This window comes from Dermacentor andersoni, chromosome 3 (genome assembly GCF_023375885.2).
Source record: "Dermacentor andersoni chromosome 3, qqDerAnde1_hic_scaffold, whole genome shotgun sequence".
NCBI lineage: Eukaryota > Metazoa > Arthropoda > Arachnida > Ixodida > Ixodidae > Dermacentor > Dermacentor andersoni.
In genome coordinates this window covers 58,573,801-58,585,998 of record NC_092816.1, presented here as the reverse complement: position 1 = coordinate 58,585,998, position 12,198 = coordinate 58,573,801, and the positions used below count along the sequence as shown (strand labels likewise).

Here is a 12,198-nt window from a genome sequence, read left to right as displayed (position 1 = left end):
GCACAGTTTTGCCACATTCAATGACACGAAAGGAAGCATACATGCTGTTGATAAGCCGATCAACACACAGCCAACTGAAAATGTGGTCAAGCAAGTAAGATGGGGCAGTTAATTACAAGTATTATGGAACATAATGTTACAGCGCCAGTATAGATCGGACAGAGCGAGGTGAACACGTAAAAAATGTGGCCCATGTTCAATGACCATTGAGATTGTCTGTGCGACACCAGCTTTGCACTAGAGATCGCACCGTCCCAAAACGAGAAAATGTTAAGAAAATATCCCATCTAATCAAATCCAACACACCTCGTAGCCATCATTCTCCGCATCCGAGTTGGGGAAGCTTGCAGTCGTCTTGGTCTTCTTCTTCTTCTTGGCCTTCTTGGCTTTGCCCTTCTTGGAGGAGCCCTTGTCACTCTTAGCCGGGGGAGGAGTCATATTCTGCGCTTCTTCCAGCGCAGCCTCAAAATCCGCATCGCTCTGATCGCTCACACTGTTCTCGTCTTCCTGCAGGGCGCAAAGCACGCAAGCATATTCACTCTCCAGACGGTCACCTATTTCACCAAGGAGCAGCTAACAAATTTTCACTGCCGTCAATACATGTCCCTTTTAGCTATGTACTATATTTACCCAATTCTAATGCAAACCCTTATTTCCGAAGAAAAAGAGCCTGAAAAATGTGTGTGTGTGTCTGTGTGTGCGTTAAAAAACTGTGTTAGCAGTATTGGCAACAGCCTATCGTGAGAACCGCTGTCATAGCCAATGGCATCACTAGATAGTGATTGCTGTTTTCACACAGATCAGCAATGTTATGCCACTTTAATTGCAAAAACTAATTTAAAATATAAGTTATTCCTATGAAACACTGCAGTCCAAGAACGCTTTTAAAAGCTAACTTTGGCTTTACATCCGGGCTAGAGCTAACAGAAAAAGAAGTGCCGACAAATAACAGCCTTACTGCCATTCCCAGCACGTTCTGTTTAGCCTGGCTCTCTTTTTGAAATCCAATGCTTACAAGCGATGGTAAACAGCAGCTGAAAATGTCACATGGCCAGCCTACGCAGTGACATCATAAACTGCATCTTTTCAGCTGTGTCAGACAACAATGGCCATCTTCATTTACGTTCAGCTACTCTTCAGACTACAAAGGTAACTAGCACTGCTGTGTAGCAGCCCCCAACTGAGTGAAGCCAACTATTACTAAATGAAAGAAAGTTAAAACTGCTTGCCCGCGAAACGTGTACAGCATGGCAAGTAACTTGTTAACGGAAAGAAAGGCTTGCAGCACAAAGTTACCATACCTAGGTAACATGCTTTGTTCTCAGGCAAATTTTTCAATTTTCAGCAATGGCAAAAGATAAACATCATTGCAATAGGTTATTTCATTTGCATCCCACAGCACTTATATTCTTGATTTTTGTAAAGGACACACAGCGCAAGACTTTCTCGCCACCCAACTGTGCCTGCATGACACATAGACAAGCACCCACGCAAAAAAAATCCAACAAACCATGCAATGAACCACTTACAGAGCTCTGCTTTTTACGCTTGCCGATGCCACCCAATTTAATTTTCAGCAAAGGCACCGACTTCTTCTTTTTTGTTTTGCTTCGGCTTGATCGCTCCCCATCTGCGTCACAAGAAGCAAACAAGGGCAAAAATGTTAGGCAAACTTTCGTCAATAAGCTGGACACTCACGCTTTCTAATCTTACGATAAAGAAGCAAGTCAAACTCTTCCATCCTCATTTCTCTACACAATCATCAAGTTCTTGTGCTCATCTTCTAGCACCCTGGTTCAACAATGCGCCACATTCAGGAACCACCAGTTAGCGGCAGAGCAATTATAGTGTAAGCAAATGGGCTGATGCAGTGCGAGCATACTTAAAAAATGAAATTGTGGGCTAGGTTAGACAAGTGCTGGATTGGTGGAAGACATACACAAGCAGCTGCAATTGTGGCAACGTCTTGAGACAATGGCGAGTTCTAGAAGCGGTGTCTCCAACCTGCTTTAGAGGAACTCAAAAACACAAACTGCTTCGTACGTCTTTGTTTGCACTATTTTGTACTTTCTTTTGCATGCCCAGTGGTTTGTGTCATCTAACATTGGGACCCCTATTTCTAAAACTCCCTACTGTGTATAAGTAAGGTTCTCTATTTGTGGATTTTATATTTTTTTGAAATTTGGGGGGGTAAAAATCGGGTGTTATAACTAAAGAGGAAATCCGGAGAGAAGTCAGCCATTTTGTTGTCTGGCACGGAAAATCAGTAATAAATCGGGGGTTTCGTTGTGCGGTTGCCCAAAGTTCGGGAATTTTCCTGGTGACTTTTACAAATGATTAACACAAGAAATAGTATCTCTTTGGACAAAAACATTCTATTTAACCAAGTGAAATCGCTCACAGGAACATGTAATGGCAAACATAATGGCTCGCAAATCGTGTGGCAAATTCACCTCTAAAAATGCTTGTTGCAGACATTGTTATACATTTAAAAGAAACCACATTAACAAAAGCAACAAGGGGAGACAGGTTTGGTGATCCCTTCTTTACTTTGTTCTGTGCACTTTTTTTTTTTTTTTTAATAGGAGAAGTATGAAAACAACTGCACACAGGCATGTTTCGCATAAGGTGTGATACTTTTCCTTATCTTACAAGCTATTGTTGATGTACATTATCACATGCACTGGGAGCATTTCTGTGTCCATCCTGGGGGGGGGGGCTGCTTAGCCTTTCATTCATTTGCCATCATCCTGTATAACTAGTTCCCAGTATATGCTCTTGCAACAAAAACAATGGAATACCAAATACATGAATCGGTTACCCTTCTTTGAATGTAACATAGACGGGTAAACGTTGCAGCTACCATTTGCAATGCACTGTGCATAACGCACTGCCTCTGTTAATTCGCTTACCAGTGCATTACCGGCATTTACATGCAAGAAACTTAGGACTTGAGACTGACTCCAACCAAATAACTGAATTTTCTTAGCCCAACGTTTCGGAGCCCATTCGGCTCCTTCTTCAGGGGGTTGTTCTTCGGGGGGTGGCGGTGTACCGCTTTTAAAGCGTCTTTGTGAAGAAAGGAAGGGGGAGCACGGGAGGTGGGGAGACACTTCACAGACGGAAAGGTGGGGGGAAACATAAAGGGGGGGGGGGGTTGTTGACGGAGCCGAATGGGCTCCGAAACATCGGGCTAATAAAATTCAGTTATTTGGTTGGAGTCAGTCTCAAGTCCTAATCAATTTCCCAACCAGACAGGCAATTCTGTCGAAATGCTTAGCTTCACATGCAAGAAACGTATGGGAAATACGAGGCAAAGCACCACTGTCGTATTCATGTAAACCCAGCTGTTAAAAACCCAACAGGCTAGACCAGTAGGCGGTGAACATATATGTTTATACAGGCCGATTTTTGCATCAAATTAAAATTAAATTCTGGGGTTTTACATGCCAAAACCACAATATGATTATGAGGCACACCGTAGTGGAGGACTCCAGAAATTTGGACGACCTGGTATTCTTTCACGTGCACCTAAATCTAAGCAGACAGGTGATTTCGCATTTTGCCCCCGTCGAAATGCAGCCGCAGTAGCTTGGATTCGATTCCACGACCTCATGCTTAGCCGGCCAACACCATAGTCACTAAGCAACCGCGGCGAACAATTTTCGTATGAGTATTAAGCAATAACGGGGCATAATAGCACATTTACATAATACTATTAATAATAATATAGATATTGACCTATTGCTTACAAAGGTGGGCAGCATTTGGTATTTCTGTAACACTCGCATTTGTAATTATCCTTTACAAAGATGCAAACTTTGGGCAGAAATCTAATTTAACCTGATTTTCATAAATTTTGTTTGAGGTGCAAGAACGATGGATTATTGGGCTTTACCTGAAAGTGAAGAACCCTATGTATAAGGAATGAGCAAGAAAAACCAGGACTGACAGCTTGATTTTTCTTTTTTAAACAGCCACAAGAAGGAACCAAAGAATGAAACCAAGGAAAGTATGAGAAAAATTGTATTGAATTAAAATGTTGAAATCATAAGGAAAAAGGGAAATGAAAGCAGAAGAAAAGACAACTTTCTGCTGGTGAAAGCAATACCCACCACCTTCGCATGACCCTTGCAATGCCATACCAATTTAGCTACACCAGCGTTAAAAAGAGTGAAAAATAAGCCACCATTTAGGCAGCTTGACAGCTCACTATTTGCTCAGCACAAGTTTAGTGGTGGAACTAGCTCCCCTGCTTTAAAATGTTTTTATATGTGTGTATTTTTGTGCTCAGCTTTTTAAACCGCTCCGTCAAAAGGACACCCTCTGGTCAAAGTGGACCAAAGGCTCTGGCAGTCAGGATTACTGACCTGCCAAAGATCTCAAAAGGCAATGTACTCAAACACATGTGCTAATATGCTAATACTCCTGGCAATTTTTGCAATTTTACTATCTTTTCGATTTTCTACATCTGGTGCATTCAGTAGACCGTAATGTGATGTTCTCCGGGTGGTACTGCTCTGCGATTCACGTTTACATAGCCCGAGGGGTGGGTTACAAACATTCATATTTATATATGTCTATTAGTGCGCCAGTCTGAGGATCAATGTTGCATATGCAACATTGGCATTCACACCGACACACCAATAGACTTACTAGATCAACACAATAATAGACCTTTTAGATTAATAGACCAATAGATCTATTAGACTAACACACTACTAGACCTACTGGACTGTTTAGTGTTATTTTCAATTAGTTTTTGCACCTAAACTTTTGCTAGGGTTAACACCCAGACATCTGGCATCTGTTCTATTATCACACGATCACTGCCACAAGAACATTGTCACAAGAACACTCCTCACCATTGTCCTTGGTGGAACCAGTAGGTGTGGATGCAGCCGCCCTAGACTGACGCACTGGCCTGTCATCTTCGTCGAGGGCGTCATCCGCGTTGGGGTTGTCCCTCAGGAACTCGTGCCACTTGGCCGAGATGAGCAGCACTATCTTGGCCATTGCAATCTTGGGGTTCGCCTGTGTCGAAAGGCATGCGGTTTGGGGCTGGTAAGCGGCTCCGATCCTCACGAGGAGGACGTGTTGCTTCTGCCCTAGTCGCTTGACAAAAAATTCCTTCACATTTGTGCAGTACTCACCACGAGATTTCGTTGGGGCGACAATAACTTGAAGCAAGCGCTTGCCATTACGAGTCTCTTTCTCATGCTCCAGTTTATAAATTAAATCAAATTAGAAGGTTTAGCATCTTAAAGCAGGATCTCATCGTACAACATATTCAGCCATCTTCCAAAAGTGTAGAGAGAATATTATTTTTAACAAGCCTAATTTCTACATATATATTATTTAGATGTGTTTGTTTCAGGCTCGCCTTAGGCAAGCAGTATCACTCATGTGATTTGAGGACAAAGTTGAGCAAGTCTGTTGCGATTTGAGATTGGCAAAAGTGCTAACAGAACAGAAACTTGGAAAGCAAGGAACCATGTATGTAAAATGGCTTTCTAGGTCCATGCTCTCTGCACAATTCCCGTGCTCTCTGCACAATTCCAATCTATCAGTGTTTAGCTTAGCTTGACATGACAAAGCTATCCATTCCACATTATCCTACGTTCCATACGAACCATGACGGCTGGGGCTTCTTTCAAAAACGAATTAAGTCGTGCATTTCTCAAGTTGCCAGCAAGATGCCACAATCGCATATTGTGGCTCTCTAATCACTTTCAAGCTTTTTTGCTTCAATTACGAGCAATTATAGTGTTTTTGTGCATTACTCTCATTCAATAGTGTATCCATGCATAGTACAGAGTGACATGGTCATTAGGTCACTATGCCTGCAACTATAGCAACCTATAAGCTATCACAACTCCTTCACGCAAGGTAGCTTACTAACTGGTGACAAAGTTCATTTTCTGACTACCTTTACTAAGGTTTTTGACATACAAAGCTGTCCTCAGATGCGTACATGGATTTTTTAGATAGAGTGTCTTCAGTTGGAAATGCATTTTTTGTTGCACTTGCACGAGTTCATTCTTATTTTCAAGATCTTTTAAAGCATCCCAAGGTTTTGTAAACAAATTCGTTCCAGAAATAAATCTTACTGTACGCAACATCAAATTCTGTGGGCGTGTGTACATACATTTCAGTTGCTCCAGAAAAAAAAAAAAGAAATTGCCCTTCAGCATGCAGCTTCACATCGAAGAGAAATTGAAGACAAAGTCATCTTCGAGTGGTACTATGCAGTCATCTCAAATTCATGGCTCCTAAATGAAGCTTCCTTAAGGCCCACAAATGAGCGTTTCATCCACAAATCTCTGCCATGCTTCCAGGTTAGTGAACACTAGTAAGAAATGCACTTGAGTATGCGTCGACAAACTGCGTAACCAAGTTTCCTAAACTGGCGTCAATGGATCCATTCCACTATGCTCACAGCACATCCCCAGGGGGTCAACCATTTCCTCAAACCCGCTCCTATCATATAAACTCTATCACGCCTTCCTGCCTTTTGATAGTCAAATCGCATTTATTTGACCTCAGTTAATGCGACTTTACAATTACTTCGAAACCGCTTAAAAGCCCCAGCAAATATACATTACTACGAAAGGAAAACTTATTTCCAACTCAAAAGCTAGCTGCTACGGCCAATTCGACTTCCACCGGCACCACCGGCACCCCCTCGTGTACGCCACGGTTACTAAAAGCCTCATGCTGGTTGAGTCATGCTTCTAAAGCATGAAACACTTCAAAACTTCAAGCAATAAAAAAGATTTGAATTCAATCATTTTGCAGCAGTTTCTTAATACAACCTTTTGGATAATTCGACGTTTTGGATCATTCAACCAAATGTTCCAGTTCCACAAGGGCTCACTAACAGGAGTTTACTGTATTAAACCATTTTTTTCTTTTACCCCATGATACAAACAAAAGATGCTCCTTATCACAGTCGCCCTTGAGCCTGCAAAAGACGATTACCAGTACGATTTGCGACAGCAGTGGCACTGTGAAATCAGTCTATGGTTATTTGCCGGAAACCACAAGAAAAAGTTACAGTAAAGAAATCTGTCACCAAAATTTGGGCAAAAAGCACCAGCAATACAGTAGTATTTTCCCACAAATCCCTCGTTACGCAGTGACAGAGGAAACTATGTGGAATATCACGACCCATTTTGAAAAATGCATGGAGACACGGATGCTAGAAGCTGACCTGCAAACTACGATAGTGAACAATTCCCGTGAAACATCTTGCACCGCACAAAGACGCACTAGCAATACTCAGACAAGCCACAGAGCAAGGCAGCGATGCATCGTGACATCATTGAAAGCTTGTTCCATTTCTGCTTTCCGAAATTGCCAGTAGAGAAGAGAGTTTCTCATCATTCCAATTTGCATCAGAAATGGAACTTCACCAGGTAAAGACTTGGCAGCTGAGACAATCTAAGCTCCAATGCATACTGGTGATTCGAAATGCTATGCATAAGCCAGCAAGCCATTTGAAGACAATGTCTATGGCTAAGGATGCACAATTTTCAAGTTTAATTACTCCTAGCAAAATCGGAATTCTTAACCTTCTAAGTAACAAATCATGACTGTTTTCTCATGTCGTTTTTGTTTGTTGGGGGGGAAATGGGGCAAAATATTGGCAGGAAGAGTTTCGGCAGTAGCATGATTGTATATAAGTAACGTCGCGCCAGTCATCACAATTACAAAATTTGATGACAGGCACTGGTCCCTCATAAGTGATGTGTTATAACATTAAAACAACTGAAATGTTTGTTACAAGTAGATGCACTGGTTATGAATGAGTTGAGGGCCTTCTAATACAAAGAAGAGCACTAATTAAATGCAGTGATACAGAGCAACACATAGAACTTCTCGTCAAACCTGGTATTACATTAAGTTATGATACTGTTTTTGGTTAGCATACTTTTAGATTCAGCACTATGTTGTTGTGACTAGCGTGAATTTTCAAAAATAACTTGCATCTCCACATGGAGAAACCTTGATTCAAAGGGCTAAACCAACAAGGCACATCTAAGTCATTGGCACACGAAACAGCCACGGACAAAAGCACCACTTCCTCCAGCACAGAATGCGTGGAGCCCTTTCACAGCTTGCAGAATAATGATCACTGCAGCAGAATTCACTTCGCGCACCTTGGTTATCAGAGGCCGCACATGCTGTGAGAAGAGCTTGTAGCTCGTCAGGTTTTGGTAGTCCGCATCTGTGTACTCCATAGGCACGTCTGTCAGGCCCAGCTCCTGGCACACTTCCGTTGAGCTCTTCTGCTGCTCTGGCTCTCCTGCAGCGGCCGCCTGGGCAGCAGCAGCGGCAGCAGCAGCCGCTGCGGCAGCGGAGGACGCCGCAGACTCGGCAGCGGCAGCAGCCTTGTCCAGCCGGGGCTTCTTGGCACTCTTGCGGTCCACCACATAGTCACTGTCATTGTCCGAGTGGCCACCAAGCAGCTGGCTGTCGCTGTCGTCGTCGTCCTCCGAGGCGGCGCGTTTCTTTTTCTTTTTCTTGCCCTTCTTGCGCTCACCGTCACCACCTTTGCCCTTGCGCTTCTTCGCCTTGGTCTTCTTGGGCTTGGGCGGTGTCTCAGGGGGCTCTTCTTCCTCCTCTTCTTCCTCCCCAGGGGGCTCATCCTCTGTGCCTCCCCCGCCGATGCTGGGGGTCGGGGGAGCACGCGTCGATGCCCCCTCATCTGATTCTTGGCTTCCCCCATCGCCTGCGCCTCCCCTGCCGCTGCCCGCTTCTTCCTCCTCCTCCTCCGCCACCTCCGACCCTGTGCATGCAGCAACCGGAAGAACAAGATGATGAAAAGGCATAACCTTAAAGACAAGCAAAGAGAAAACTGGGCATTGTCCAGTGTTCCACAAACCATTCCAATCTAAACCCTAAGTCGCAATTCATACTGGACATGTCGGCTCGTCTTCTGCGCACTAGAATGCACATTGATCATATCCTTGTTAATATTTTGTTGCATTTTTGATTCCGACATCTCATGGGTGGTGTAGTTGGCACAAAACGAATTGTTTGTGCACCAACATACAGCTTTGCTTTGAGGTGGTTACAGGACCTCAGCAGACCACCTGATCTTAAGTTATACTCTTGGCGCCTTACGCTTGTCATCTGAGTGATGACCAGAGCTCTGCTGAGGATGATGCACAGCACCACTAAAGACACAGGTCAACGAGAAGCGGGCAAACAAAATGTGCCGACTTCACTGAACGTACTGTTGCTACCCCGTCAAATGCATACAAACAAGTGCAACATTTTTTTTTTTTTTTTTATGAGGCAAGCAATAAAAACATAACTCATATCACTAGTTGCAACACTTGCACCCTCCACACAGCATGCAACAATGAAGGCATGGATGTGAGGACAGTTACTTGACCAGTGCTCTGGTCAGTTCTCTTGACACATATTACTTCACTGTAATAAATTTGTAGGCCTCTCAACAAACTTTCACTGGAAGTCAATGCCTCATTCCTTCCCCTAAAATCTGGCACTATGTTACAGCATTGTCTAATGCAGAGTGACAACCAGCCTTCACTCATCCGATGATACTGCGTTTTTACACAAAAACTAAATGCAACAGTCAAATCACGCACCTGCCTGAAAGCACGGCTTAATATCAAAGTCTCAGCTGTAACCACACTGTGCACGTCCAAATCACTGCGTGCACGCATAGTACACCAAGAACAAGCTGCATGATGCACCTGGGAGTTTGTGGCAGCGTTATGTGCACCACAACACTGAAACATGCGGTTTAGAAATAATAAAACTAGCGCTGTCCGTGCAACGTCTGTTGAGTGACTGTCTTGCACATATGCACATGCAACAAGGTTCAAAAAAGCTACGGCGGCAGCAATTAGCGCTTCAAAGATGGGTCCGGACACTAATGATGCCACATTCCTTAATTAACTGCACCTTCAATATGTCAAGTCATTGCACAGGTGCAAATTCATGAAGTAGCTTTTCAAAAGAAATTGCACATAAAATTATGAGGCACTGCGTCAGTGAATGCACTGCTGCTCCAACTAGTCTGTCAACAGAGCTACGTGCATTGTGCGGTGTTGGAAGTAGGCGGCACAAACTACATGCAAAAGCTATGTCCGAGGGAAGCACCAATTCTGCCCTGTGGACCCTAACCACCCATAAAATAGGTTTCACACTACAACTGCATTTCACGAAAAGCAAGGATTCGATCAGCTACACATCACTGCTACCTTTGAGAGGGGCGGTCGACATTAGAGAGTATGTCCAGAAATAAAAGCAGTGCAGTGTTGCGCCGGTGAATTCAATGCATTCGTGCCTATTTAGAACACCAGCTTTTGACATGTTGCGCAGCGCGCCACATATCTTAAGGGGTTCATACCAATTGTCTATTAATGTAGAAAGTGTTCAATCAATCACACCTCAGACCACTGACACAAGAAGGCAAGTACGCTATCGCCGTTGGCCAATGCAACCGGTATGCAGCCCTGAAGGCCTGCAAAATCTTGGAATACCCAAACGATCATGACCGGCCGTGTTCATTCACAACAACGCACAGTCAATCATACTTTGGTGTCGCGTCAAGTGCTTTTAATGTAACGCGTCCAAACTAAGAAGACGCCGAAATGCAAAAGTCGCATTCCAGAAACTCGGTAGACCGCGTGCACCGCGAGCCGGGACGTGCCTCGAAACGGCGCAAAGTGAGACATCCTGTAATGCGCTGACACCCGAGAATTTGCATCCATAACAACCAGGAACTTTGGTTGCCTTTGTCACCATGGCGCCATTTCTTTTTTATTTCCTTTTGATGCCAGAGCCTTTCATTCACAGCGACAACGACGAGAATGAAATCTCAACCCAAAGCGAAAGCCAGCAATGAATTAACTGCCAACAGCGTCGCCCGCTAATTACAATAAAAAGAAATCAAGAAGGAACAGGTCCTTCGGAGGTGCCCACCCAAACGTGTGCGAGCACGCAGTTCGGTAGCCACGTTAGGACCATCCATAGTGCGCCCATACAAACGCAATAAAGAAAAAATATATATATAAAACGGAACAAAATTTCATTCTGACAGTTTTATTTCGGTCATCGAAAACCTAAAAAAACCCAGCCATTTTGGAAATACGCTCCAGCTAGCCTCGTTCCGAGGTTCAGATCAATATGATAATGAGATATACATATCCGGATAGTTATCCCGCCGTCTTCCTCCATTGGCGACAAGTACCGAAAAGCAAAATCGAGGCCCGGGTCCATCCAGCCCTGCCGTGCACAACCATTCAAAGCCCAACGTGCTCGAGACACCGGTGACACCCGTCAAGACACGATCCGCGCACACCAAAACAGACCCATGTGCTCGGCGAGACGCCGGTCAAAAAAAAAACGCAAGCACAGAGCCCTTCGCGTCCGACGCCGCCGTACGGCTTACTAAGCCTAGCGTGATCGGGATAGCGGGCGCGAAAGTTCGGCGTTTCCGAATTCGTTTCAAAGGGGCCGACCGCGGTCACCGGCGCTCAAAGCGTGCTCGGGAGATTCCCGCAGACACTGTGAACGGCGAATAGACGCGGGATGAAGCCGATATCGAGCCGACGACGCCGGCTATCAAGCGAGCGACCGGCGAGCTCGAATAAGAGGGGGGGGTCCTGCTTCGACAGGTAGAACAGCGGGCGCGCACACACAAAAAGACCAACCGCATCACCGCTCACCGGCTAAAGAATCGTCTTCTGCTTCTTCGGTGGCCATCTCCTGATCTTCTGACTGTTCTTCGTCGCGTCCGGAAGGCGCGGGCATAGCAGTTTGGACAACGCCAAAACGTGTCCCCGAATCTTTTTTTCACAGGGGGCCGGAGAGCGTAGGTCCGCCGGGGGCACCACACAGAAGACTATCGGCGTAAAGATGTCTACGTTATTTTCTCACACCCTCCCTCCTCGCTCCTGCAACAAAGTGGAGGAGGAAAATGGACTGGCGGGTAGAAGCCTGGGGAAACGGGGGGGGGGGGGAGGGGGGCACGCGCGAGAGCGCGCGCGCGCTCGGTATGTGCGCATGCGCTGGCTGACGTCATCAGATATCCCACAAATATTAGCAAGCGGGCAACCCTACCGCTAAGAGCGGCTGCTGGCTGCTAGCTAGGAGAGGAGAAAATAAGAGGGGACGTCGTGCAAAAGAAAATAAGCGGTAAAATTATACCACGTGATC

At 44.9% G+C, this 12,198-nt stretch overlaps 1 protein-coding gene across 6 annotated transcripts in view; it reads right to left on the bottom strand.

Moving 5' to 3' along the window:
• Positions 1-11,940, bottom strand: part of Mi-2 (chromodomain-helicase-DNA-binding protein Mi-2 homolog) — a 74,456-nt gene extending 62,516 nt beyond the window's left edge. For all 6 annotated transcript variants that reach the window (XM_050195052.3, XM_050195085.3, XM_050195068.3 and 3 more), the window contains exons 1-5: positions 11,709-11,940; positions 8,163-8,791; positions 4,866-5,034; positions 1,530-1,630; positions 307-507 (exon numbers count right to left, since the gene is read on the bottom strand). In XM_050195052.3, the coding sequence (XP_050051009.1) occupies positions 307-507; positions 1,530-1,630; positions 4,866-5,034; positions 8,163-8,791; positions 11,709-11,793 (1,185 nt within the window). In that variant the 5' untranslated portion in view covers positions 11,794-11,940. The remainder of the gene's footprint in view (positions 1-306; positions 508-1,529; positions 1,631-4,865; positions 5,035-8,162; positions 8,792-11,708) is intronic.
• Positions 11,941-12,198: the final 258 nt, after the last annotated feature.